The following is a 26,578-nucleotide window of genomic DNA, read 5'->3' as shown; positions in this document are numbered from 1 at the left end:
GGGGATTGTGTTGGGGACGCTGGCCTGTTTCAGTTGTTCAGCGTGGGACACTGAGCAAAAGAAGGCCTCTTGCAACGTTGGAAGAGAGAAGGGCAAAATGGGGAAAATTGGGTGTTTTTTTACCCCAAAAGCAACGCCTTGACCCAGACATTGAACAGTGTCTGGGTCAAGGCCGTTGCCAAACAACGTCCAAGACTCACTTCTTTGCTTCCAAAGAAAAGGATCGTACAGCATCATTCTTCTTCCAACAAATTTTATTTTCATAAGCCATTGAGCTATATTTTGGTCTCTCTTTTTTTGTGGGTTTGTCCCTCATCTTCTTTGATCAAAGGGTTGTTCATTTGATCTTTATTACTTGGAAGTGCGTCCTTAACGAAGGTAGACGCTATAATCTAATCTTGGGAGGTTGCGTGTCAAGAGATCCAATCGCACCGAGTTATACACTCCGGGAGGCACGAAATCAACCTTTAAGGACAACGCTCTTTTGTGATTCTATAGCTTTGTGAGATTTTTCCTTGCTCTATTTTTTTATTTATTGTATTATATTTATCTTACTGTTAATTGTTTGGATTAATATTATTTAGCATCAATAAGAATTTTTGCACCATTCATTTAATTTTACAACAATCTTAAAGGTTGATTATGGATGCACAAATTCTTGCTGCTGCTAAAGTTCTTCCAGATGCTACAAAAATTGAATCTTTTGATAGAAATAATTTTAAACGTTGGCAACAAAAGCTTCTTGTAGTTTTAGACAAATTTTATTTTCATAAGCCATTGAGCTATATTTTGGTCTCTTTTTTTTGTGGGTTTGTCCCTCATCTACTTTGATCAAAGGGTTGTTCATTTGATCTTCGTTACTTGGAAGTGCGTCCTTAACGAAGGTAGATGCTATAGTCTAATCCTGGGAGGTTGCGTGTCAAGAGATCCAATCGCACCGAGTTATACACTCTAGGAGGCACGAAATCAACCTTTACGGACAACGCTCTTGCGTGATTCTATAGCTTTGTGAGATTTTTCATTGCTCTATTTTTTTATTTATTGTATTATATTTATCTTATTTTAATTGTTTGGATTAATATTATTTAACATCAATAAGAATTTTTGCACCATCCATTTAATTTTACAACAGTGAGTACTAAGCATGATATGTTTGTTGGTAAAGGCTATGAAGATCAAGGTCTTTTTGTATTAAATGTTGCTAATACTATTAATGAAAATTCATCTTCTTGTGCTTACTTGGTTGATTCTATAAATATTTGGCATAGTAGACTTGGACATGTAAATCTTGGGTACATCAAGAAAATGAAAGAAACCGCAATTATTAATTCACTAAGTGAAACAAATATGGATAAATGTGAAGTATGTGCTGAGACTAAAATCACTAAAAAACCTTGTAAATCTATTACAAGAGAAACTAAACTTTTTGGGTTAATACATAGTGATTTGGGTGATTTAAAGCACACAATGACTAGAGGTGGTAAGAAATATTATGTGATATTTGTTGATGACTACTCTAGATTTACTAAACTGTATTTATTAAGATCCAAAGATGAAGCCTTAGAAATGTTCATAAAATACAAAATTGAAATTGAAAATCAAAAGAATAAAATGATTAAAAGACTAATGACTGATAGAGGTGGTGAATATGAGTCTAATCCTTTTAAGGAATTTTGTGAACAAAATGGCATAATACATGAAGTTACACCTCCTTATTTACCGGAATCTAATGGAGTAGCCGAAAGAAAGAATAGAACTTTGAAAGAAATTATGAATGCTATGCTTGTTAGTTCCGGGCTACCCACTAACATGTGGAGAGAAGCCATTCTTTCGGCTTGTCACATTCAAAATAAAGTGCCTCATAAGAAAACCGGTAAAACTCCTTACGAACTTTGGGAAGGTCGTAAACCTAGTTTGAAAGATTGGGTTGGAGATGCTTGACCCAATTGGCCTATTCGGCTGAATCGGGTTGAAGATCTTATTTGAACCCGATGACCCAGTTAGAAACCGGTTTTGGATCAGGTTGGAGCGCTCGCAGACATGGCTAGGGTTGATGCAAATCTAGGGCTAACGTGGCACGCTGAGAGGCTGCTGGAAATAGAAGAAGTCCCTGGCACGTGTAGTGCATCTGCCATCCATTGTGTGGCGCTGTGGCGGGTGATGTCCACGCGCAGATACCTTCACCGGCGCGTGGAGGCGCGTCGTAACTATGATGGAGGATTTTCGGACGACTCCAGGACGGCTGGTGGTGGATCTATTGAACGGTCTGAAAACTAGATTGATCCACCCGACGTGGTGGCGCGTAGACTAAGAAACAGAACCTTTTGGAGGCGCATGAGGGCGCGTGGAAGCTTGGACGCTCCAGATCTTTTCGGTTCTAGACTTGGTGGCGCCTGATCTATTGGCTAGGGAGGAGCTTGTAACTCCGGCAGGGGAGCAGCAACGAGTGGAGGCGCGGGCAGTACCTGGAGGTGGCGAGTGGCAGCGCATTGGAGGGCCGATGGCAGCGGATCTTCCACAAATCCCTCGCAAGCATGAATCTTGGGTAAATTTTCCCATATGAGGCTGCGTTGAAGGCGTGGAGGAGATTTTGAGTGGAAAACTGCTTGGCGGCACGCAGAGAACCAAAATTTGGAGGTTGTCGGAGGGAGCGCCGAAAAACGTCAAAGTCATTTATTGGAGGCCACAAGAAAGTGGCTCTGATATCATATGTTAGGTAGTCTTGAGTCTCTTTCAACCCCAAAAGCTAGCTCAAAAGGTGAGACTTTCCCTCATACACAATAGATATATTTTATTTATAGGCATATACAAATTAAATGCAGAATAGGAAAAATATACAATACAAGGGAAAATCTTCTATATATGTACAAAGCAAATTCAAATAAGGAAAAGACAACCAAACCATGTGTACACCAAAGATACTGTATCAGAAGTATACTTGTTCGAGGGGGAACTTGGGCTGCACATAAGAGTATGTGAGGAAGTTCCTTAAGGATCATGCACAACTTGAGTGTCACGCATAACTGGAGTAACTTGCATTGAAATCTACCTTGATTCCAATCCCATAATCACAACAGTATCTTGCTTCTTGATTGCCTTGGTGATTGGCTTGGTGATTGGCATTGTTATTTCCATTCCAGCAATAGAGTCTTCATTAGGTGGATGAGGTGGACCAGGTGCTGTGGCTGATGTGCTTGCTGCTAATACCTTAACATCCCCCCTCAAGCTAGGGGGGCTATGGAGAACTATTAGCTTGGATCGTAAGAGAGCAAAGAGGGCAAAGGAGAGTCCTTTAGTGAAAATATCAGCAAGTTGATCAACAATATAGATGAATTTGATCAAAATGTCACCATTCAGGACATTTTCACGGATGAAGTGGTAGTCAACTTCGATGTGTTTGGTTCTTGCATGAAAAATAAGATTCGAGGCCAAGGCGGGGCACTAACATTATCACACCAAAGAGTGGGAGGCATGAACAATGAGAGTCGCAATTCTTGGAAAAACATTTGCAGCCAGAACATTTCTGCTATAGTCATAGCCATGGATCGGTGCTCAGCTTTGGTGCTAGACCTGGACATTACCGATTGCTTCTTTGCACTCGATGAGACTGAGCAATTTCCCAAAAAAATACCGTAGTTAGAGGTGGATTACACTAAATGTCTCAGTGTAATCCACTCCATTTTGCTGCTCAAACCCTTTTGCTACTAACCTGGCTTTGAATTGGCCAATTGATCCATTAGCTCTTTCTTTGATCTTATATACCCAATGATTTCAGATGACATCCTGCTGTGATGGTCTAGGACAAAGAGTTCATGTCTTATTTGAAATTAATGCCTCAAACTCGGCAATCAAAGCAGCTTTCCACCTAGGATCCATAGTTGCATTGGTAAAGTAGGTGGGTTCGACTTCAGTGAGCATAGAATGGAGGGTAGCAAGTGAAGGGTGTTTAGTTGTATAGTATAACTGAAATTCAGTGAAGGGTTTGGGCCTAAGGGAACCTGTCCTAGACCGAGTGGTCATAGGGTGTAAGGACGAAACAATTGGGGCTGTTGTAGCTGTTGTAGGAGAGAGTAATGGTGCCAGGGTAGAGGAATTTGGAGAAGGCAAAGAAGCAGGGGAAGCAGCAGATCAGGCAGTAGCGAGTGATGTAATAAAGGTGGGAGCAACACTTGGAATAGGTTCTGGTTGTGAGTCAGCATAAGGTGAAGTGGTAACGGGTTGTGTACTGGTGGAGGCATTGGGACTTTCTAAATCAGAAGCAAAATGAGAAACATTATGTGATATGGAAAGAGATGTAGATATTAGAATGCTTACAGGTACCATGAAAGGAGCATTAGAAACAACATTAACTTTGGAAGGCAATTGTAAACGAGCATACTCTTTGGCAGGGAAAGAATGTTCATCAAAAACTACATGCCTTGACAAATAAACCCGATCGGTGATAGGATCTAGGCAGCAATAACCTTGCAAATGAGATGAAACCAGAAGATATCGACATGAGAGAGATGTTTGGGCTTTCCTTACATAGAGATGAGCCTCTCCGGGCTATTCCCATCAAATTAGTGTAACTTTCATTGCTTTTGTTCTTTGCCAAATACGTATGTGCATGTTTAGATCATGTGTTTGATATTAGAGAAGTGTTATAGTGCAATAGATATACTATTTTTGGCCCATAAAAGTTCTAGGTGGCAAGATGTTACAAGCTCTTTCGTGGCTGCAGTTAAACAAATTGTGGTTAGGAGCATGTGGCCGCTTGCCACCTAAGACTTTTATGGATAAAAAATGGTCTTTTTATTGCACTATAGCATTTTTGGGCCAAAAATAATATTGTTGGGTGTGACTTTGAAATATGCCGTGTCTTGTGGGCCCATCCAAGTTGCATTATATTGGTGTTCTCTTTGTATTTTAACCGACTTTAATTTTTATGGTACAATTAACTCACGAAGTGGGTAGTTTTTTAAACTATAATTCAAAGATTTCAAACAACAACTAGAAGGGAGGGTTGATTCTGAGTAATGCTATAAATCCCTCTAATGTCCCTTTTGGGCCCCTCCAAGAATGATGTAGTTATTAAAATCATCATTGAACTTGTGATTAATCATTATTGGATTTTGATCAAATGGTGATTTTAATAGGCATATCATTCTTGGAGGGATACAAGAGGAACTTCTAAAAAATGAATAATGAATTAATAGAGGACGTTGTGTTTTATTATTTAACTTGATAAAATAACTTGCTTACATGAGTATTTGTAGGATATAAATGAGCTTTCTAACTTCTTCAGAATAAATTCATTCATTTATATCTCATATAACTCACATGTAACTCTTATGTAAAATAACTATTTAAAAATTGAAAGACACAACCTCTTCAAGTTACTTAGCAACATATGAGAATATAAAATGAAAAGTCACTTAGTAACATACGAGAATATGAAATGAAAAGACTTAACTAAATATTATTAAAATTAAGTTTATAATTCTACACCATAATGAAAATAATTCCAATCCTAAAGCAGCGAGCAAGTAGTTGTGACATTTTCAAGAGACATGTTAAGATTAATTCCAATTCTGGTGCAATATGATCATCAACCGCAATACACCAGAAAATAAAGACCAAGGTTCAAATGTCAAGATGTGAAGATTAAGATTAGTTTTGCAATCTATCTGCATTTCAAACATTCAGGACATATCTTGTTCCATCACTCAATCTATTTGTGTTTTAAATATTCAGCAACGTATAGCATTAGCAATATCTTAATTAACAACTTAATTAGTTTATACAAGCTTAGGGCCAAACCAATAAAATGAAATTTTATGATTTTATGGGTTTGGCCTAGGGGGTGGTCAGACCACCCCCTGGGGCCACGGGGGTGGCTTCGGCCACCCCCAACCAGCCCTTGGGGGTGGCAGAAGCTACCCCCATGGCTCATATGGGTGGCCGGCCATCCCCGATGGGCCTATGGCAAAAATGGGGTGGTCCAGCCATCCCATAGTTTTTATTTTTATTTTTATTTTAAAAAAAAGTTGATTAATATTTTATTATTTAAAATTGAGTGGTACACGTGGTATGATGTGGGCTGTTGAAGGAAAGTTGGACGGTCATGATAAATAATTGGAGAATCTCCAATTTCCCCTCCAATGATAGTGATCCTGATCCCTATTATTTTTGGTCGGAGATGTATGTGAAAATTTCTCAAATGCTGTCGACATATGCATGCAGAGATATGTTAGAATCTAATAAAAATTTCATATTTTACTCATAAAAGTCCATGTGGCAAGATGCCACATCATCTTCTTTTGGTTTTGTCTTTTTCCCTCCACAAAAAATATGATGTGACATCTTGCCATATGGCTTTTATGGACAAAATGTGAAATTTTTATTAGATTCTAGCATTTTTCATGCATGCAAAGTACAATCATTACATTTTGGTACCTGACACTCGAAAAAGACTTTCCAATCAACCTGCCAATAAGATTTATCCATCTTTCCGCGAACCCCACTCTACTCTGTCGTATGCCTTACTCAAATTGAGCTTGACCGCCATGAAACCCGATTTACCATACATTCGAGAATGCATGGTATGTAGAGTTTCATACGCAGCAATTATGTTTCACTAGTGTTTCTTCTTAAAATGCATCATTGTATATAAATGCTCTAAATGTTAAGATGGTTTACAAAATGAAAAATGTCTCTCAGGAAGGGTACTTACCTTCAACTATGAAAGAGGTTTTTTTTAATGCCCCTCCGATAATTATATGGGTTAATAACATTTTTAGTATCTAGGTTTGCAGTTTTTTATTTTTTCTCACCTAGGTTTTTAAAACAGTAACAAATGGTACCTGACCTACTGGAAAAGGTCAAATTGATACATTCGTTAGGTTTCGTTACACGTCAGGTACCATTTGTGACTATTTTGAAAACTTAGGTGAAAAAAAAAAAAAAAAAAAAAAAAAAAACCTACAAACCCAAGTACTAAAAAAGTTATTTACCTTAATTTATATATTACATTTCCTCCCTTCACCTTCTCCACCCACCATACAAGCCGAGCTCACTTGCCTAATTTTGCTCGCTTCGCACTGAATCTTTTCTCATCCGAGTTGACATTCATTTTTGATATTTTGCCACACATAATCATTACCAGCTTCATCAATGGTTCTAAAGGCCAGGTTACATATTTTAATGTTGTTCGCACCGAATCCAATTCCGTTAATATATATATAGGTCACACCAGTCTTTTTAAGTTCTACAATGTTGTTATAAGTAGCATGTTTGCTTGCCCCAACATTCAGTTGAATGAAAATTTCGTCTTATTAGCTAATCAATCTTTAAGGTAGGTATTTGTCATTTCACTAAATGTAGAAAATCCTCTTTTTGTTTGTCTTTTGCTTGCCACCTCTCTTGTTGTCCATCACACATTCTTATCTATGCTTAGACTATATGGTGGAGAAAAAATAAATCAGGGGAAATTGCACTTAGCACCACCACAACCCCCAACACCCCGCCCCGCGGCAGGAAGTGACATTTGCGCTCCTGAATTGTTGCCACTCATGACGAGTAAAAGCCCCTTTTGTGAAATTACAAAAATACCGTGTGTTACAAATTTACTTAACTTTATGGTTAAAAAACCAAAAAAGAACAAACAAACAAAGCAAATCAAATGTGATTAGCCACCCCTAAGGAGTGGCTGAATCTCCCTTGGCTACCCCCAAAAAGTGCTTGGGGATGGATTGGCTGATCTCCCATGTGATTTGGGGTGGCCGAGACATTTGAGGTGGCCAGTCCACCCTTTGTGAGGGTCATTCAACATCCTAAATCTCTGTTTCTTTCGTAGTTTAAAGTTTTTTTTTTGTTAGTTTGTAAGTTTTTTTTTTGTTTTTTTACTTGAGAATCACTTACCTTATTTCAGGTAAAATGAGCACATGCGTGTCTCACGTGCTCATTTTTCAGCCAAATTTAATGCACTCAGCTAATAGAAGTGGTTTTTTTACCAATGATTGGTCGTTGAAGGGGACTATTCATTGTGAGTGGTGTTCAGGGGGCAAAATGTAATGGTTGGGGGTGGGTCATTAACCACTCTGAATCTCTTTCCTCTTCAATTCCTTTTTTTTTTTTTTTTTTTTTTGTTGATAGTTTTTAATTTTTTTTAATTTTTTTAATTTTTTGTATTTTTTTACTTGAAGTTCACTTTCGTTATTTAAGTCTCATGTGCTCATTTTTTAGTCAAATTTAATGCACTTGGCTAATAGAAGTATTTTTTTGCCAACTATTGGTAGTTGGAGGGGGTTATCTATTATGAGTGGCAGTTCAGGGGGCAAAACCAATCAATTTGTTATCAAGTTGCTCCTTGTTTCCTACATATTTCTTGTTCTCTCTTAATTATGTGATGTAATTTTAATACTTTTATTATGGTCCATATCACCATGAAAAGTCAATCCTTCGCTCACTGTTTTTAATCAATAATTATACATTTTGTTTACGCATAGTGTGCCTACATAAATACTAAACTTGATGCGGGTATTCGTGTTCAAAGTCTTAAGAAAGGTCAAATCACAATGGATATTGATTTGCGGTGGGGTGGTGATCGAAGCATCATTTTAGCTGTTGAAGCTGCACTTGTTGCTTCAATACCTATTCAGGTTGATGCATCAACAACTTGGAACGATATCATCTATATTGAATATTGTTTTATGTTAATTTCTCTTCCTAGCAAATCAAGTTATGGTGCAAGACTATTGAACTAAGTACTACTATGGTACCATCTGCCACAGTTGAAGGATCTTCAAGTTTTCACTGTTGTTCGGGTTATCTTCCAACTCGCTGAAGAGATACCTTGTTTTTCTGCTGTTGTTGTTGCCCTGCTTTCCGAGGTACTTAGTGAAGATTTTTAAACTGCTTGCAAATATATAAGTTTTTGTTAAATTGTTCATAAGTGCTTTACACCAAAATCTGGTTAGTGCGTAATATGTTGGTCAAATGATACCAGTGTTGAACATGATACAGGTACCTATACGTTTATCTTATCTGACAAGAACTATTGCTAATGTATTTTGTAGAATGCAGATAACTTTCATATTAAAAATAATAAATGATTCTGTAGTGTACATATTATGATGTTACCAAGGGACAATATAAATAGCTTTATTATGTAAGAGTGACTTAAGTTTGATAATAGAAGATTGGAAATAGAGATAGCGGTTACTATTTTTTTTTGGTGGCAATTTTGTACCACTTGCTTCTTATTATGATGATGCTATGAAGACATACATATATTTATCTATGTATATGTATGCAATATCACTGGTTTCTTTTCTTTTCCCACAATTATGGCAAAGCAATTTTTTTGAACTTCAAGTCAGCCCCAACAATAAGTGCATGCTTTATAGACAGGAAGTTATGAACTCATTTTCAGTCTGTAGCGAGTTGCCATATTTGAGACATTGTTTATGAGGGTGATCACTAGTATTCATTCTGGACAAATAATCAAGTGTCCCTTTAGACTTAACAACCTAGCCAATCCAAGTGAAGGCATTTAAGCATAACGATTGATTGGGTTAATTTGCCGATTTTTTTGTCAGTGTACCATTTTGTGGCTTTTTGGGTGAGTAACTTTGAACTGCAGTTCTAGTTTTTGACCATTCTTTTGTCAACACAATACACCCATTGATAATGGGTTTATAGATGAACTGCACTCATTGATGTGAGGGTTGATAACTATGAGGTGTTCTTCTCAAAGTAGTAATGGAAAAATAGGACACAGTTTTATGTGTTTGTTTTCACTCAACCTTTCTAAGTATGCCATGGGTACGGAGTTAAGAAAACTTTTTAAAGTGCATAACTTAGCATCAAGTTTTTTTTCTTCCACACCTTTTTTCCTTAAGTGATTAAGCATCAAGTTACTAATCTTATGGTTGGGGATTTTGAGTGAGCTGACATCTAATGGCATAGTGGGATAGTTAGATTGACACATAGTAACATGGTAAGCATGGTTACTACTTTTTTAATCAGTTACACATATTTTGGAATTCACTAATATTCTCATTTACATTTAATCAGCCAAAGCCTAGAATCGATTATACTTTGAAGGCTGTTGGTGGAAGCTTAACAGCCATCCCTGGACTTTCTGATATGATTGATGTAAGTTTTCTTCTTGTATCCAAATTATATGAAAAATGCTAGAGCATCTACTCTTGTCCTTTCTCCCATCCTTCTCCATCCTCCCTTTTTTCAAATCAACCATTTGGATCTATTTTCACATGGGTCCTACAAATCTAATGGTTGATTTTTGTTTTTTAAAAAAAGGTAAGGAGAATGATGGGAGAAGGCAAGAGTAGATGCTCTAGCATTTCTCAAATTATATTTCATTTCTCCCGATTGATTTTGTATTGTTGCTAAACTCATTATGCTGTTTACACTTATCTTTGGCAGGATACCGTGAATACAATTGTCACAGATATGCTCCAGTGGCCGCATAGGATTGTTGTTCCAATTGGTGGTATACCTGTTGATGCAAGGTAATTATGAATCTCCATTTTTGTGGTTTTTGTTTTTTTTTTTTTCTAAGATAATTTGAGGAAAGGATCGGAGGATGAGACTAGTAGGCATAAGTCCCAAGCCCACCCTGAGATTCTTAGGGTACCTTATGCGGTTATGAATTTTTTTTTCTTCCTCTCTTTTAGTTCCTGCCCTTATAGGTCTATTTTGAGATCTTCTGTAGATATATATCTCTCCTTTTCACTTGCATATGCTTAAACAGTCAGCTTTAAATTATTTCCTCAGATGTTCAGTTCATCACAAGAATGTCAAGTATCTCTTTTTTCAAGTTGTGTGACGTTTTCCTTTGTTTCTTATGCAGTGAATTAGAACTTAAACCTCAGGGACAGCTTACCTTGACGGTCGTGAAAGCAATTGATTTGAAGAACATGGAAATGATTGGAAAATCCGATCCCTATGTTGTTGTGTATATTCGGCCACTATTCAAGGTCTAAACAAAGGTTGTTGAAAACAACCTTAATCCTGTTTGGGATCAAAAATTCAAGATGATTGCAGAAGACAAGGAGACACAGTCTCTTGTACTTGAGGTTTTAATCCACTAACACCCCTTTTTTTCACTTCTGCTATGCTCTTCTGCCAGATCTCTGATTCTCTGAATACATTGCTTCTGCAAGAATCTACAGTTTCTGGGATCGTAGGATTCGTATTTATAGTGCCTTAAGTGTTAGTTTATTTAGTGTTTGATTTTATTCCAAATTAAGTTGTGGGAAAGTCCAGAAAGAGTACAAATTTTCCGAAATTTTATATTCCCCTTGTTAATTGAGTGATATTCACAAGTCACCTCTAGGAAAATTGTACCTTCCCCCATTCTCTTCAGAAGATAACATAAATATTTTTATTTTGCCCTTATTTGATGCAAGGATATTTACAGACAATAACCAAGCAAATTAAGTCGTAGCCTTCAAAATATATGCCAAACAATGATATGTATAATCTTTATAGAAGAAAATAAAAGATATCCACAGATTAAAATTAGGGCCAGTGTTTACTTATTTACATTTTTTAAGATCTTAACCATGTAAATATTGTTAGAAAAAGTAGTAATATTTTGTAATGAGAAACATGTAAATTACAAAGTTTCAAATGAAGCTGTAAATCATATAATTCAGTATGGTTTATTCCAAACTTGTCCTGTTGGCTAATACTATTTTTCTTCTTTTTAGATGTAGAGATATGGGATTTAATCCATAGTGGATATATATCTATAGCATTGAAGTTTATCCAAACCCCCCGCTTGACACACACACCCAAAAAAAAAACTGTGTCTGGCAGCTGATGCATAGTAGGAATGATGGTGGAAACTGTAGCAGAAATAAACAGAACAAGGGTAGGTTGAAAATTTGAATTGAGCTTCTGAACAGATTGTGGATATCTTATAATGACCAGGAAAGGATGAGAATAAAGTTTTAAGAAATGTTAGGAGAGATGTAAAAAACATGCAAATCGAATACACTATAAAGTAGAATCTTTGAGCTCTGGATGTATGTTCTGGTCATATCTGATGGAAGTACTGTTTTTGCGCAATTGCACACACACATGCATGCAGAGTCACAGTATATTTAGAGGTAGACATGGTTTATCCCTTACCATCTATATGTACAGTTTTAGATGTACCTAAGCTGAATTGTCACAGATCCAAATATATGAAACTTTTAGTCATTTTCATGTGATGGTCGAGTCATTTTTCACTTATCAAGAGAAGATGGTCGAGTTATTTATCTCCATGTGTAGCTGAGTTGCGAATGTGTTCCTGCCCCCTTCTTTTTTTTCTATTCAAACGAGAGCTTTTCTCCTGTTATGTGATCCAAATTGCTCTCTGCCTTCACTCTGTAAATCTTATATCTGTCACTAGAAGTAATGCTCATGAACTCTTCTAAACAGGTTTTTGATAAGGACATTGGGCAAGACAAGAGATTGGGAATAGTAAAGCTGCCTTTGATTCAGCTGGAAGCTGAAATCGGAAAAGAGTATAATTTGAGACTGCTACCATCACTTGACATGCTGAAAATTAAAGATAAGAAGGATAGGGGTAATCTTATTATTAAGGTAGACATTTCTAATTAGAAATTATTATTTTATTATCTTTGTGACACAGATATTGTGTTAAATTTCTATTAATATTTTGTCCCCTTCTGTATGTTAGGGGAGGCATGGTATACAATGATATTATTCATTTAATTGTTGGCAATTTCCATTGATATGTATGCTATGCAGGAGGGATTGATTTTGTTTTCAGTTATATTTATTAAGGGTATTGTTCTGTATGACTTTCAGGTCTTGTATCATGAATTTAACAAGGAAGAGCAGTTGATTGCTCTGGAACAAGAGAAGATGATCATGGAACAAAGAAAGAAACTGAAACAAGAGGGAATTATAGGGAGTACAATGGATGCACTTGATGGAGCAGCATCACTGGTCTCGGTGCCGGAGTTGGGATTGTGGGAACTGGCGTTGGGGCCAGAGTTTGGATCGTTGGCAGTGGACTGAGCAAAGCAGGAAAGTTCATGGGCAGAACCATTACAGGAGGCCACTCGAAAAATGGTTTACAAATTTTTTTAAAAAATAGACCATTTTTCGAAACTAAAAAAGCTTTTTTGGTCAAATATGAAATATTTTTGGTTTGACTATTATTTTTTGGTTTGAGCCAAACATTCAAAAAATATTTTATGTCGGAAACAAACGGAGTACAAGGGTTACAATTGACAAGTATTAAGTGAACACCAATGCTTGAAGAATACTAAAGAGATAAAACCCCTAAAGCATGTATCCTTCTTTTTCAAAGTGACCTTTACTGCTAAAAAAGAAAAAGACTTCTTCCCTCGTAGACTTAGATATATTTTCTTGTCGGACCCCTTCCACTTCCACGGATGGTCTTCATATTTGTTGGTTGGTAATGCCAAAAATTAACCTGTGATTATGCACGTTCAGTCTTCGATCTAAGATCCCTGCAAGACAAGCAAACGTCAGAGTGGTGCACCGCATAGGGGGAAGAGGGCGACAACACCCCCTCCTATAGTTAAGTCAGTAAAGGTATAAAACAGAAAATGAAAGAGATCGATGATCATGCAACTATGCAAGCATACCGGATCCTTGCCTTTAGCCAACCTTTATATGGATGTGGTATTGGTTTGATGGGATGCCTGGGACGTTAGAAAGTACTTCAATAATTATGGTGGATTTGTTACCTCTTTGTTGCCATGTGCCTCAAGTTAGGTGCGAGGTCCCTAAGTGGCCATAAAATCAAGTTTAGGCTATTCGAATATTGGGCGAACTGATTATTGGGCCAGTGGAAAATGTAAGCCCCAATTCAGTGGCCCCATTCCCTTTGACTACTTGGGCCTTCCATTGGGAATTCTTAACTTTCATCGAAATATAGCAACATATAGTCTGTAGATAATAAAAGATAGCTAGTGTGGATAGTTGTTAGCTCTACTCCGTCAATTATTGTATCAGTAGTATTCTCTACCTCCTCTAAATGGATTAAATTATTACTGCTTATTTTATCATGCTTTATTTAATAAATGTTTTTTCTACATGTTACACTATTATTTCTTCTTAAAAATGCATCATTGTATATATATAAATGCTCTAAATGTTAAGATGATTTACAAAATGAACCTAGCTAATATGTCACTCTAGAGGATTGAGATTCACGGTTTTTGAAATTCTGGCCATTCATTTTTATCAAACAGCCACAAAACCGCCATGTGTTTCACTCAATATAAAATAATAAAATATTATGTAAATTTTAAAAATAAATATAAAATAAAATAATTTTTTTAAAAACATGAGCAAACCACCACATTTTCCCCCAAGGGGGGCTGGCCACCCCAGCTCAACCTAGGGGGTGGCGTCGGCCACCCTCAACCAGCCTTTGGATGATATTATAATATTTTATAAAAAAATGCTACACATCCCAAATTTACTTCTCAAAAGTTAGTTCCCAAATCATGTGTCATCATCCCATAAATTGGTGACATACTTTCTAAAATAATAAATCTTACAAAATGATGACATATCTTTTGAAAACCAACTTTTGAAAAAAAAAAAAAAATTGAAATGTATAACACTCCTCTATTTTATATTCTTTATATGGGGCCTTTGTTCTTTTATTTTTAATCCTCAATTGTTACCAAATAATTCAGAAGGACAGCTTGATTTTACCGCCCACTAAAGCTCAAACAAATTACAAATGTAAACGGCTACGTTTTTGTATTTCTCAAGAAACTGAAGAAAAAACAATGGCACCGCGTTTTGGAGCCCACACAGCACACCACCCCTCTACCAGCTGGTTATGGCTGGCTGAATAATAAATTCAAAACAAAATTGTTCAAATAAAAATTCATTAATAAAATTAATATATCACCTTCATCTTATCGTTATTGGACCTAAAGCTAAAGCTACATATCATGACAAGCCTTTGTCAAAGAAAGAGAGTTGTGAGACAACCAAAGTTCAAAAAGATTCACAGCTGTGAGACTTCCTGATTTCAAAGGTATATACGGCGTCAAACAGCAAACATGGGGCGTGTTTAGTGTATTTTCTCCATCTTTCACGGCATTACTCCTGCATGGCAGATTGCTTTGTTCAACATGCCTCTTGTTGTTCTTCGTAATTTCACCTCCTCACCCTGCTCGCGAGCAATGGAAGCAGAGAGAATTCCAAGGTCACGGTTTAAGAATGTCAGTGCCGACTCACACTCGGAGATTATTCTCGTGACGGAAGAAGGCTCGCCAGCAACAGTTTCACACGATCCAACAGCAAGAGCTGCATGGGAATCTCGAAGATTCCTCAAGTTCCCTAGGAACTACGATCAATGCAGAAAGGTCATCCAAATTAGTGGTCGTATCAGTTTCTTTAGAAGGACAAACAACTCTTTAAAACAGTCCATGACATAAAAAGCACAAGACTGCATATCTATGAATGTGTTGTAATTAGACCTGCATCTCAAAGAATTTGGATCTAAGATGTAATTTTGTGACAAAAATTTGCACTTGTATCCATGAGTCATGACTACATGAAAAATGGAAAAAAGAAAAAACAGAATTATCACTTTTTCTCAATCAGATGCCTTGTAAATTTTGAAATAATACAAATATTCATACAATTAATATACAGCATCTTATGTTGGTAGTAAAAAATTGCTATAAGTATATTAACTGGGCTTATGTGTCAAGTCTAATATAAAAACTAAAAGGAACCTAATAGAGAGATGTTCACAATCACAACCATATAAAAAGGAAAAGCATAAGATCAAAGAAAAAACATGCCAATAATCTACAAAGAAATATACCTTCAAAAGCATCTTGTATGCCTCCAATAAGCGATTGGCAGCGGGGCCAAACCCATGGAGCTGTGGTACCTCCATCATGTGCGTCCAGGGACGAATTTCCTACAAAGAAAAGAAAAAATGAAATTCATAAACTGTGGAACAGTATGTGAGTGTAGAGCTACAAGCATAGCAAGAAAGTTCTACTGAAAGATTCCTGGGAATAAAAAATGAATGTCAAAAAATTTCACAGCGGTTGTAAAAAAATTCAACAGATTCTATCTTAGAACTTTTCAACTAAGGATAAGGCTGCAACAAGTGGTAAAACTCCTTAGGCCAATCAAACCGTATATGTGAATGTGAAATTTATGAAAAAACATTACAATTCATCAGGTGAAAGCATATAGAATGACTCTTCAATTAGTTGGCACAAGTAAAAGGAAAAGTGAGATAACAAACATTCTAAAAGCAAAGGAAGAGCAGGCCAAACCTTGGTGTAAATCATATTAAATGATCTTGCAGTTTCTAGAAAAGATTCCAAATGTGCCCGCAATTGGGATTCCACCTCTGCATACTCCTCATTTGGGTTGTAAGCATGCTATATCCATAAAGGCAAAATAATGACCGCAGTGATACAAAAGGAAGAAAATAAAAAATACATTGCTATAACAGACAAATTACCGGTGTACATAGGGAAAAACAAAAAAAACAAAAATAAAAAAGCAGTAAATTCAAAATTGGGAAATACATCCTGCAGAAAAAAGCGGACTAGATCAAATCAGAAAGATAAGAAGTTGAAAACAAATGCGAAAATAATTCTTTACAGGGATATGGGGGAAAAAAAGACATGCTTATTTATTTATTTTTTATTTCCTTCAAGTCAAGATCCAAACCTATAATGTACTGCAACCAAACCCTATGCATCCCTGACTTGTGCAAAGGCCCAAGGACAGACAATTGTTTTGTCCTTACAAAATAGTCTCGAGACTTTGAGCATAAATTTCATAACTACAGATAATAGTACTCAAAGTTTTTTCTTGTAAAAGTTACTAAAAGCACAAAAAGGAACACAATTCTAGTACGTGAAAAACATACAAGAGAAATGCCTGAAAGGAAAATATAACCAAAATACAAACCAAGTTCTGACATGACAGAAAGCAAAAAAGAAAAAATACAGAAATGAGACAAAGAGATGCTCCTGTCATCCTGAGACAGCAACCTTGAAACAAATACTTCAATTGCATCACAGTGAGCTCCAGAAGTTTATATGCTACTTTGAAGGGGACTCTACAACTTTACATTTTTAATATGACTAATTTGTGCCAAGAACAAAAAGAAAATATGGAAGGAATAAATTACGTCTACTTTCATCTAAACAAGAAAATGATGGAAACACTTCATAGATGTTCTTTGCTAAATTAGGAACCAGAGAAATGTAAGATCTGCAATATAGCCTTACCTCTTAAAAACTAATTGATGCCCATGCCAATAACAGGTGGGAGAAGAAGTTGACAAACTAAACTCAGTTATTATTGACACCTTCAAATGAGCCGACTTGATAGGTTCTTAATTTATTGAGGAACAAAAAATTGACTAGCAATTATTTTGTGTAACCATGATATAAGAAGATGCATGAAATGTTAAAAGAACCTTCACTACTAAAAGAAGCTATCAAGAAGTGGGCCAATAAGCAGAAAAGATTACACTAGAACTTGAATCAAAGACCTAACAAACAGAGACTCTATACCATGTTGTATAACCACCAGTCCTAAACGGTTAACACAGAAATGACGATATCAAATATTTAACTCGGTGAAGCTGATAAAGCCACTGAGTAGTAGAAACATGTTACAAGAAACTCAAAAAGTAATTGTGAAACACTAGTTAGGGGCAAGGAGCAGGGATAACCTTTGATGCCAAATCGTCAACCTTCAGTTGAAGATTCAATAGTATCTTTGATTGCTCTGAAAGCTTCAACTCCAGCTCAGAAACATCTGGCCTGTAAACAAACTTCCACTAAAAAACTTTCCAAAGAAGAAAGAATTGACTGCAAATTAAGTTATCTATGGCGTGTAAAACAAATGTCACTTCAATTAAATAAATAAAGAATTGAAATTGTCATTTTTTACTAGTATCATTCATTTGGTGGGGCAGCTAAAAGCCTCAAATGGTGGAGCAAGATTCATGTTGCCAACATAATAAATATAATAGATTGTATAAAACAACAAGAACAGCAAACATTTTGGTACTTCTAATAAATACTTATTAAAAAAATAAAAAATAAAAGGAAATGCTGGTTGCAGTTGGAGTAGCAAGAGCAGTAGTAGCAACAACAATAACAACTAGTAGTAGTGGTAATTCTCAAAAGAATCTCTCTCTTCCCCCACCCCACCAAACAAAATATACACTCTTTCTTTACTTGTTATTTCCTAAATGAACCAGGAGAACCCTAGTATACCTATTTCCTAAGTGAACCCAGGAGAACCCTAGTATACCATCAACATTTTCATGTTGACCCATTCCATTTCTACAATGTTCCAAGTTTCAAATGGTACATTTGTAATAACAAATGCAACCATCATTAACATATTTGCGAGTAGAATTTGTGATCAAATCTTTTATACATGCCAAGACAAACATTCCATCTAAAGCTTGAAACAGTTTCATTACTTCCCCAAGTTCTGATGATACCTAACAACAACTCCAATTTGTTCCAAAATCATTTGATTATATTTCTTTATAACAGATAATACCGACTATGTGTACAGGAGCACTATATAAGAAACCAGAAGGACAGTTCCAAAACTGAGAGAATCTGGGGATTTCAGGGTTATCTAAAAAAGAGAAAGAAAATCTTAAAGTTCACTTATGATGTTGTTGTATACTTCAATAACTAGTCTTTAGGGAAAAATTTGAAACACAAATGGGAAAAGAATATCCTTACAGTGGATATATTGATTGAATTTGAACATCTGCAGGGAACAACTTGCACTCCTCAGAGAATATTTGAGCTTGTTTTTCTGCAATAGAATCTATAAGTTGTATATCCTTGTTCACCTGCTCATCGATGCTGCACGAAATAGACACAAACCAAATTTCAGTTTCAAAAAACCTTGAGATATTAGAAAACAAATGGTATGCATTTATTATTCAAGGGCGGGATTAATAAATCAAACACGTGATTGCTCTTCATCAAACATAAAAACTAAGTTGTCAACCAAATATAGAACTTAGAATCCTACTACCTCCATTCTGGATTATCAACATAGATGCTTGCCTCTACAAGATCAACAATAAGACGAAGCATTTCAGTGCGATCTTCATAGCTTCCTCGTCCCTGAAATAGTAGGACATTGCATTAGAAAAGTTGAGAAAATTCACATGATCGTGAGGCTTACTGCATTCTAATATAATGCAGAGTGCATGATGTTCCATTAACATATGATACACAGATTTTGATTTTTTTTTTTTTGTTTTGTTTTAACAATAGTCATAAATTCGTTGCAAAGTACAAAGGCGCAACCCAAGTACACATGAAGTATAAAAGAGAAACATTTAGCTAGAAGCAAAAAAAAGATCTAAAAAATATTAACAGTACCACCACTCCTAGGCCCCACCATGAATCCTGAATAAAGACCCACATTTACTAAAGAATAAATCATTTTACTTAACACCTCCATAACAAATAACAAATAGAAATGGAAAAAATGAGTCTTCCTGTCTCAGGCTAAGGGAACTACTAAAGAAACCCGTAGGAGTGCCATTCACCAATACAGAAATACACACCGAGGAGATACAAGATGCTATCTGCACCATCTTTCTCCAAAACCACATCTTCTCAACAAACACGAGAAAATCCTGAGTGACATGGTCATAAGCCATTTCAATGTCCAACTAGCATAACATGAAGGCTTGGCCAGATGCATAATGTGCCATGTCCAGCAAATCTTTCAAATCATCTTTTACCTGTCCTTTTTTCTCTAATATAATCTATTCTAATTTCTATTACAAACTTAATTCCCCACGGTTATGACAAGATATACATGTTCCACCTTTATTCTTTCCATGAAGGAGGTTACATCTTTAAGTACCCCTAGCATTTTTCGAAAAAGAAATACAAAAGTTTGTGAACTAGTTAGGGAACTCCAACCATAACATTGATTTCAATTTGGTTTCCCTGAAATGTAAGTCAAATTTGGTTGTCTATCTTCCTCTAGTATAATTGCGCTAGCCTTGTACAATCTTGAGCCATTTTCAATCCACATTGTGGCATTCAATTTTTGGAAAACCTATTGCAATCCCTTGTTAAGAGAATGTCCATATAAGACCGACAAGCAATCATAAACTGGGTCAATTCATGATTTATAGCAGTAACAGTACCTAAATTAACAGGCCAACACTCTTACAAAGGTACTTAATAAAGCAACAAATATATCAACGAATATTGTAATTGCAAGAGTACAAACGACAATAACTATCCCTTTGGATACAAATAATAATAATAATACCAAAAAAAAGCATTTAACAAAAATAAGACAAGACTCATTTCCACAGATAAAATGCGTATAGAGTAAAATAGATAAGCCTACAACATTAGTGAAGCAATATTAACCAATATATTGATAAGTATAGGAGGAACTGAACAACTAACTTGGATGGCTTCTGTATCTATAGTAGTTGTAAATCCCAGAAACTTTGCAATCTCCGCCAAATCTACAAAAAAAAAAAAAAAAAAGGAATTTGCATTAGCAATAATAGCAATAAATAAGAAATGCTCAAATAGTCCTAGCCAAACGATTAAAGGGGCACAAAGTCGGTACAAATGTCACAAATTATGTAGAATGATATGAAATTTGACCAGGTAGTAAACAGTCAGAAAAACACCAGCTGCTTTCAGAATATAGAGAACTTTAGCTAAGATGGCAGCATCGATACAAGGCTGCTTGGAAAAATTACCAATTACAAAACTTTTGGTTCATACCAGTCTGCCAAAGTATGTAAATCAATGGAACGATAATGAATGAGAAGGCTTACATTGGATGCGAGAAGTCTCTTCGTCACGAACCATGGCATCCCCTTGCTGACTTTGTTGCGAGAATGGTGATTTATCACCCAATAGTCTGCAACAAACCAATTTAAATCGAACTCTCTTAAAAAGGATCGGAATTATTTCGAATTGAATGATTTGGAAGAAAGAAGTAAACAATGGGGAAAAGATAGATCTAAAAGAAAAAGGGAAATTGTGAGGACCGGAAGAAGAGCCACTCGAGAAGGGCGTAGCGCTCCATGCCAGCGAAGAGGAGAGACTGTGCAGGAGCATTGGCTCTTGAGTAATTCAGCGTTGCCAGTTTCTTCTGTATTTCTTCCATTTCCCTTGTCGCCATTTCCTCTCGCTCCCGACGCCTTCCGGAGGAGTAAAGCGGAGTCTAGGGTGTGCTCACTGCTCAGTGCACTGGAACGTTGAAACTCGAACCACGTTGTTTGAGTCAGGAATGTCGTTTACACGATTCTATTCGCATCAACAAATTCGTTCAAGCCAGCCGCTACGCAGGTCGTTCCGATCCAGCTGATTTATAGGTCGTACCAACTTGACATTGTAAATTGTATAATGTCTCATAAAGCGCAAAACAGCACATATTAAAATGACAATTTATAAAGTTTTTAGAAGAAAAAAAATATGTAAATTGATCCTTATGGTTCAGCATTTGATTTTTTTTTTTTTTTATTCGTTCACACAATGACAAAAAGGTGAACGAGAGTTAAACTAATAACATCTGTTTCATAAAGCATGGTTTTCAAGCTTGCATCCGAGAAGAGAGAGTCTAAACATATAAAACTGTGAAAATGTAGGTCCTTTATTTTTAAAAATTTATATGAAATAAGGGCAAGAAAAAAAAAAAAAAAAAAGACAAATAATAGTTCTCTGTTCTCTCTGGACAAAAAATATGTACTTAAAAAAATAAAAATAAATCTATCAGCTGTGCTGACATTGTAAATTGTATAATGTCTCATAAAGCGCCAAACAGCACATATTAAATTGACAATTTATAAAGTTTTTAGGAAAAAAAAAAAAAAAAAATTGATCCTTATACGTTCGCACAATGACAAAAAGGTGAACGAGATTTAAACTAGTAACATCCGTTTCATAAAACATGATTTTCAAGCTTACATCCGATAAGAGAAAGTCTAAACATATAAAACTGTGAAAATGTAGGATCTTTATTTTTAAAAATTTATATGAAATAAGGGGAAAAAAAAAAAAAAAAGGACAAATAATAGTTCTCTCTGGACAAACAATATGTACTTAAAAAAAAAACAAAAATAAATCTATCATCTGTGTTGCAGGGACTAAGAAAACAGATCCATCAATCTGGACATGTGATTCGAACATCTAAAAACAAATCTATCAGAGAAACTGAAATCCAAATAAAGAGAAATTGACCAAATGAACACAGATCTAACATATTAATCACAACACAATTCATATGAAACTTGGATTTAAATACTGACAAATCCATAGAAATCGAACAAGAAAAAATAAAGCACACGCATTACGGAATTAATCGTGGAATATATTCACCTGAAATTAATCCTCTGTGTGCGTCTAATAGTGAAACCGATTCCATGCAAGCATAGTAGATGATCTAGACCGTTTATTAGGATCTTGACTTTCTTATTCAACTTACAACGTTAAATTAATGAGCTTATTATGTCATGTCGAGCACCATATAATTCTTTCAAATTAGTTTATCAAATTCAACGGCCAAGATTAAATTCAATTAAATTGGACGGCTAAGATTAAATTCAATAAAAAATTCAAAATTTAAAATTTAGGAATTAAGAATAAAAATTGTGTTATGTAGTATTATTTAGGGTCAGTTTGTTATTTCAATTTTAATAATTACGATTTTAAAAATTGTGTTTTTTTTAATCGCGTTTTTTTTTCTTCTTCTTATTTTAAATTAAATATTTTTTAAATCACAACGTAAAACGCTTTATGTCACACACTCACACACACTAATCACTATTATCATATTACATATAGTATTATTTAGTTAATATGTTAAAATGTTAATGCTTAACACGGGTCGAGTATATAACGTCAATATTAATATATATTGTATCTTATATATAAACATTTATATACTTATACAGTTATATGATTGTATCATTATCTAATTTATATGGGTAATGGGTCAATGTTAATTGTTATAACTTATATACTCATATTCTATGTTCTCATTATCACGATTCATGATATATGATTTAAATTCAAGTTGTTAAGTTTTTACTTACCGTAAATTGTAATTATAATGTATAAATTATAAGAAACGCATTAGTTACTTAATTATTAATCATTTAATCTAATAGTAATACTAAAACTCTAAGTAATAAATTCATAATGATCTAATGGTCATACATTATCCAGTTTGGTTTGCGGAATAGACCCTTGGATTGGACTAGCTAACCCTAAGTATAGCTAGTCATTTGTTTAGTAACACTTTATTTTTGGGAATAGCCTATTCTCATGAGACTACTAATCTCATACACACAGGGTTAGCTAAGTTACTCAAAAATGAGTGGCTTAGCTAATTATTTCCTGTGCGATTAAATTAATTGTGTAAATTGCCACAAAAAACCCTACTTGTCGGATTAAATTTTGTTTTCTCTCTCTGATTCTTCTATATTTCTCTCTCTCTCTCTCTCTCTCTCTCTATATATATATCCGTTTATATTTTCTCTGTCTCTATATTTCGTTTTCTCTCTTTTTTTATCTATCTTTCTATTTTCTCTCTTATTCTTCTAGTACAATTTTTTTGCAAGTGCAAACAATTTTTTTTTTCTCTATGCCGTCTCCCTTCTCTGTACCGTTTCTCAGTTTTTTATTTTTTTATTTTTTTTTTAATTTTTTTATATATATATTTTGTTATTAAAAAAAATTATGTTTTATGATTTTTTTTATTATTTGTACCGTTTCTCTTTGATTTTATTCTCTCCATTTATCTGTTTTTTTTTATTTATGTACTTTTTTTAAAAAAAAAAATTTTAATTTTTTATTCTGTTTCTCCGTATCACTTTTTTCTCATTTTTTTTTCTTTGACGAAGAAACATAATCTGTAAGGTTTTTATAAAATATAAATATATAATCTGTTTTTTGATTTCTTTTGATTCTCTGTACATTCTCCAACTATATTTTTTTGATTTCAAGATTGAGTTTGATTATGTTTTCTCCAACTATATATATATTTTTTTTATATAAATAATTTTGTAGCATAATTGCCAAAAAAAAAAAAAAAAAGGCCACATACCTGACTTATTGTAGTAATATAAATTATAATAAAGTTGTTTACGAAAGTCCTTAATAATATAAATTGTATTTGTATTATAAGGGGTATTTTAGGAAATTTGACCACAATATGATTCCATTCACTGACATATTACATTGTACCAAACGAAGGAATATGATTAGATAGTTTATTTCAGCGTTACAACCAAACAAAGGAATAAAAATAGCTAATCTATTCCACACTCTTCTATTCTCAAAAGTATCTAATTATTTTCCAATGGACTAGACATCCCTAAAAGTACTTTCATTTATGTATCAATATTTTGGAGTAACAACAAATTTTTATTTTATTTTTTATGGACATTTTATTTATTGAAATTTTATTTTCTTGAAATAAGTGAGGGATTGTTGATATTATTTCATGAAATTAAAATTTCGAATTTATTATTATTTCATGATTATTTTGAATTTCAAATAAATAACTGATTTCCTATCATCATGTTTTAATAGTCATTTGTTTTAAATAAATAACTAACTTTTTATCCTATTATCTTGTTTTGATCGGTTACCACTACTTCTTCAATATCTCGGATTAATATTTTATATGAGATCATGTGTTTTCAAGTTTCAACTGCTTTTTTAACGTTAGGTTTTAAAATATCTGTAACCGTTATTTCAATTAAAAAAACCTGTTTCTGAGATAATATGAAATTATATAGATATATTTTAATTCCTACCAGTTTTATTAAGTACAAATAATTTTATTTTCCCTCTCTTCTTCTCTCCATAATTAACTTTTGTTACAAAAATATTTCTTGTTCTGAATAGTGTTTAGAGTGTGCAACATTGGGTAGTATTGTATCCTGAAGATAAGATTGCTTTGATTCTCTTTTACAAAACTTTTAATACAAGTGAGAGACAATATTTATCTAAGAGATAGTCATAATCGTCTTACTGTCCAGATTTCATTTACTTCCCGTTCTGTTTGTATTCTACGTTTATTTCCACCATGCAATGCCCACATCTTTATTTCCAACGTGCCTGAGGTGATGTAGTTGTACCGTTTAAAGAGGTAGAGACTGCCGCCTATAAAGATACTGTAGAAGTGCCAGCATTAGTGAAAGGGCTAAACGGGAATAAGAGGGAAATTTCCCTCATTTTTTTCTTGAAAAAATCCGGTGAAAGTGCCGAAAAAAAAAACTCCTACTTGGCAACTACGTGTAAATTACACGTAATAGAGTAACTTATTTTATTTTATTTTTTTAAAAAAACTAGACAAGTGTCACATTCTTACTGGCTGTGACATGTACTATTGTTAGTTTTATTAAGTGAGGGCATTAACTCACAAAATGAAACTTAAGTGAAAAAAAATAAAGTTATTAAAACTTAAGTACCAAAATAGTATTTAACCAAAAATTTATCTTATTCTTGTTGTATATTGCTTGATTTGATTTATGTTTAATGAGAAACACTTTGATATAGAACATAAGGTACCAAACAATATGATAATAATTAAGGCCTTAATCTTGTTCGAATTCGGCTCGGCAAAATTGTGTTGGTAATTGAACTCAGTTCGAACCATCCAAAATAAAGTTAAAATGACCCAAAATGGCAAAAACATCAAATTTGGGCGAAATCGATTGGTTTCGGCGATTCAAATGGATCAAATCAGTTTGATTAAGATTAGCTGGCGACACAACTGTGGCATGTGGCTCAGTTGGGCGGTGTGGGTCAGCTTCCAAGTTGGGCCACGCACCTAGGTCAATCAACGAGTCAAGGTTTGACCCATTAACCGTTGACCAGGCTTGGGCTTTTGTTTTGACCTTATGGCCTTGGGTTTCCTTCAAGTTTGGAAAGAGATTGGTAGAGATTATAAGTGAGGGTTAATGCCAAACTCAAGACTTGTCCAATGATGGTTTTCTACCCTCACTAAAATTATCTTGAACTCCTTTGTTCTATTTTTTGTCTTCCTCCATAAACCTAAATACCCTGATACCATCGTAGATTTATGTGAAAGAATGAACAAAATGATAATGGAATGATTTAATCCCTTTCAGATAGAAATCTAGTAGGATAAAGAGAACGAAAAGTCACGAAACAAAATAGTATGAAAAACTATTTTAATCCCCATTCTATTTATAGTGTAATATAACTGTTTTTTTTTTTTTATAGATAACCTTTATGAAAGCTATCACTTTAGCTGTCTCTATTTTAGCTTGGTAATTATGTACAAAAAAACTTGGAACAACAATATGAAAAACTGTTATAATCCCATTCTATTTATAGAGTGGAATGCAACTGTTTCTCTTTTCAAATAACGTTCATAAAAATGATCAGATTTGTATAGAGTGTAATGCAATTGTTTCTCTTTTCAAATAACTTCCATAAAAATTATCACACAAATCTTTTTTTAACACGATGATTAGGAAAAAAAAAAAATCAAGCTAAAAGGAATGAAAAATAACACG

The 26,578-nt window shown here is 34.6% G+C and overlaps 1 protein-coding gene and 1 pseudogene across 1 annotated transcript; one reads left to right on the top strand and one right to left on the bottom strand.

Moving 5' to 3' along the window:
- Positions 1–2,040: 2,040 nt before the first annotated feature.
- LOC132165113 (calcium-dependent lipid-binding protein-like) lies at positions 2,041–13,258 on the top strand (annotated as a pseudogene).
- A 1,482-nt stretch (positions 13,259–14,740) lies between these two features.
- On the bottom strand, positions 14,741–21,355 carry LOC132166745 (AUGMIN subunit 7-like). Its single transcript, XM_059577623.1, has 9 exons — positions 21,074–21,355; positions 20,858–20,943; positions 20,475–20,536; positions 19,069–19,160; positions 18,768–18,893; positions 17,732–17,822; positions 16,314–16,421; positions 15,848–15,946; positions 14,741–15,361 (listed from the first exon to the last, which is right to left on the bottom strand). Exons 1-9 carry the CDS (start codon positions 21,205–21,207, stop codon positions 15,107–15,109), a joined length of 1,053 nt encoding a protein of 350 aa, XP_059433606.1. The 5' UTR covers positions 21,208–21,355; the 3' UTR covers positions 14,741–15,106.
- Between the last annotated feature and the right edge of the window lie 5,223 nt (positions 21,356–26,578).

This window comes from Corylus avellana, chromosome ca11, assembly GCF_901000735.1.
Source record: "Corylus avellana chromosome ca11, CavTom2PMs-1.0".
NCBI lineage: Eukaryota > Viridiplantae > Streptophyta > Magnoliopsida > Fagales > Betulaceae > Corylus > Corylus avellana.
Note: the sequence above shows the minus strand (reverse complement) of the source record. Positions and strands in the feature narration are given on the sequence as shown.

Bases quoted from the DNA above. Each gene is read 5' to 3' on its own strand.
- LOC132166745 (XM_059577623.1), bottom strand. From the start codon at position 21,207: ATGGCGACAAGGGAAATGGAAGAAATACAGAAGAAACTGGCAACGCTG. The intron at 17,823-18,767 runs GTAAGGATATTC...GTTTGTTTACAG, and splicing joins ATTCAATCAATATATCCACT to GCCAGATGTTTCTGAGCTGG. The intron at 16,422-17,731 runs GTTATCCCTGCT...TTATGGATATAG, and splicing joins TTGACGATTTGGCATCAAAG to CATGCTTACAACCCAAATGA.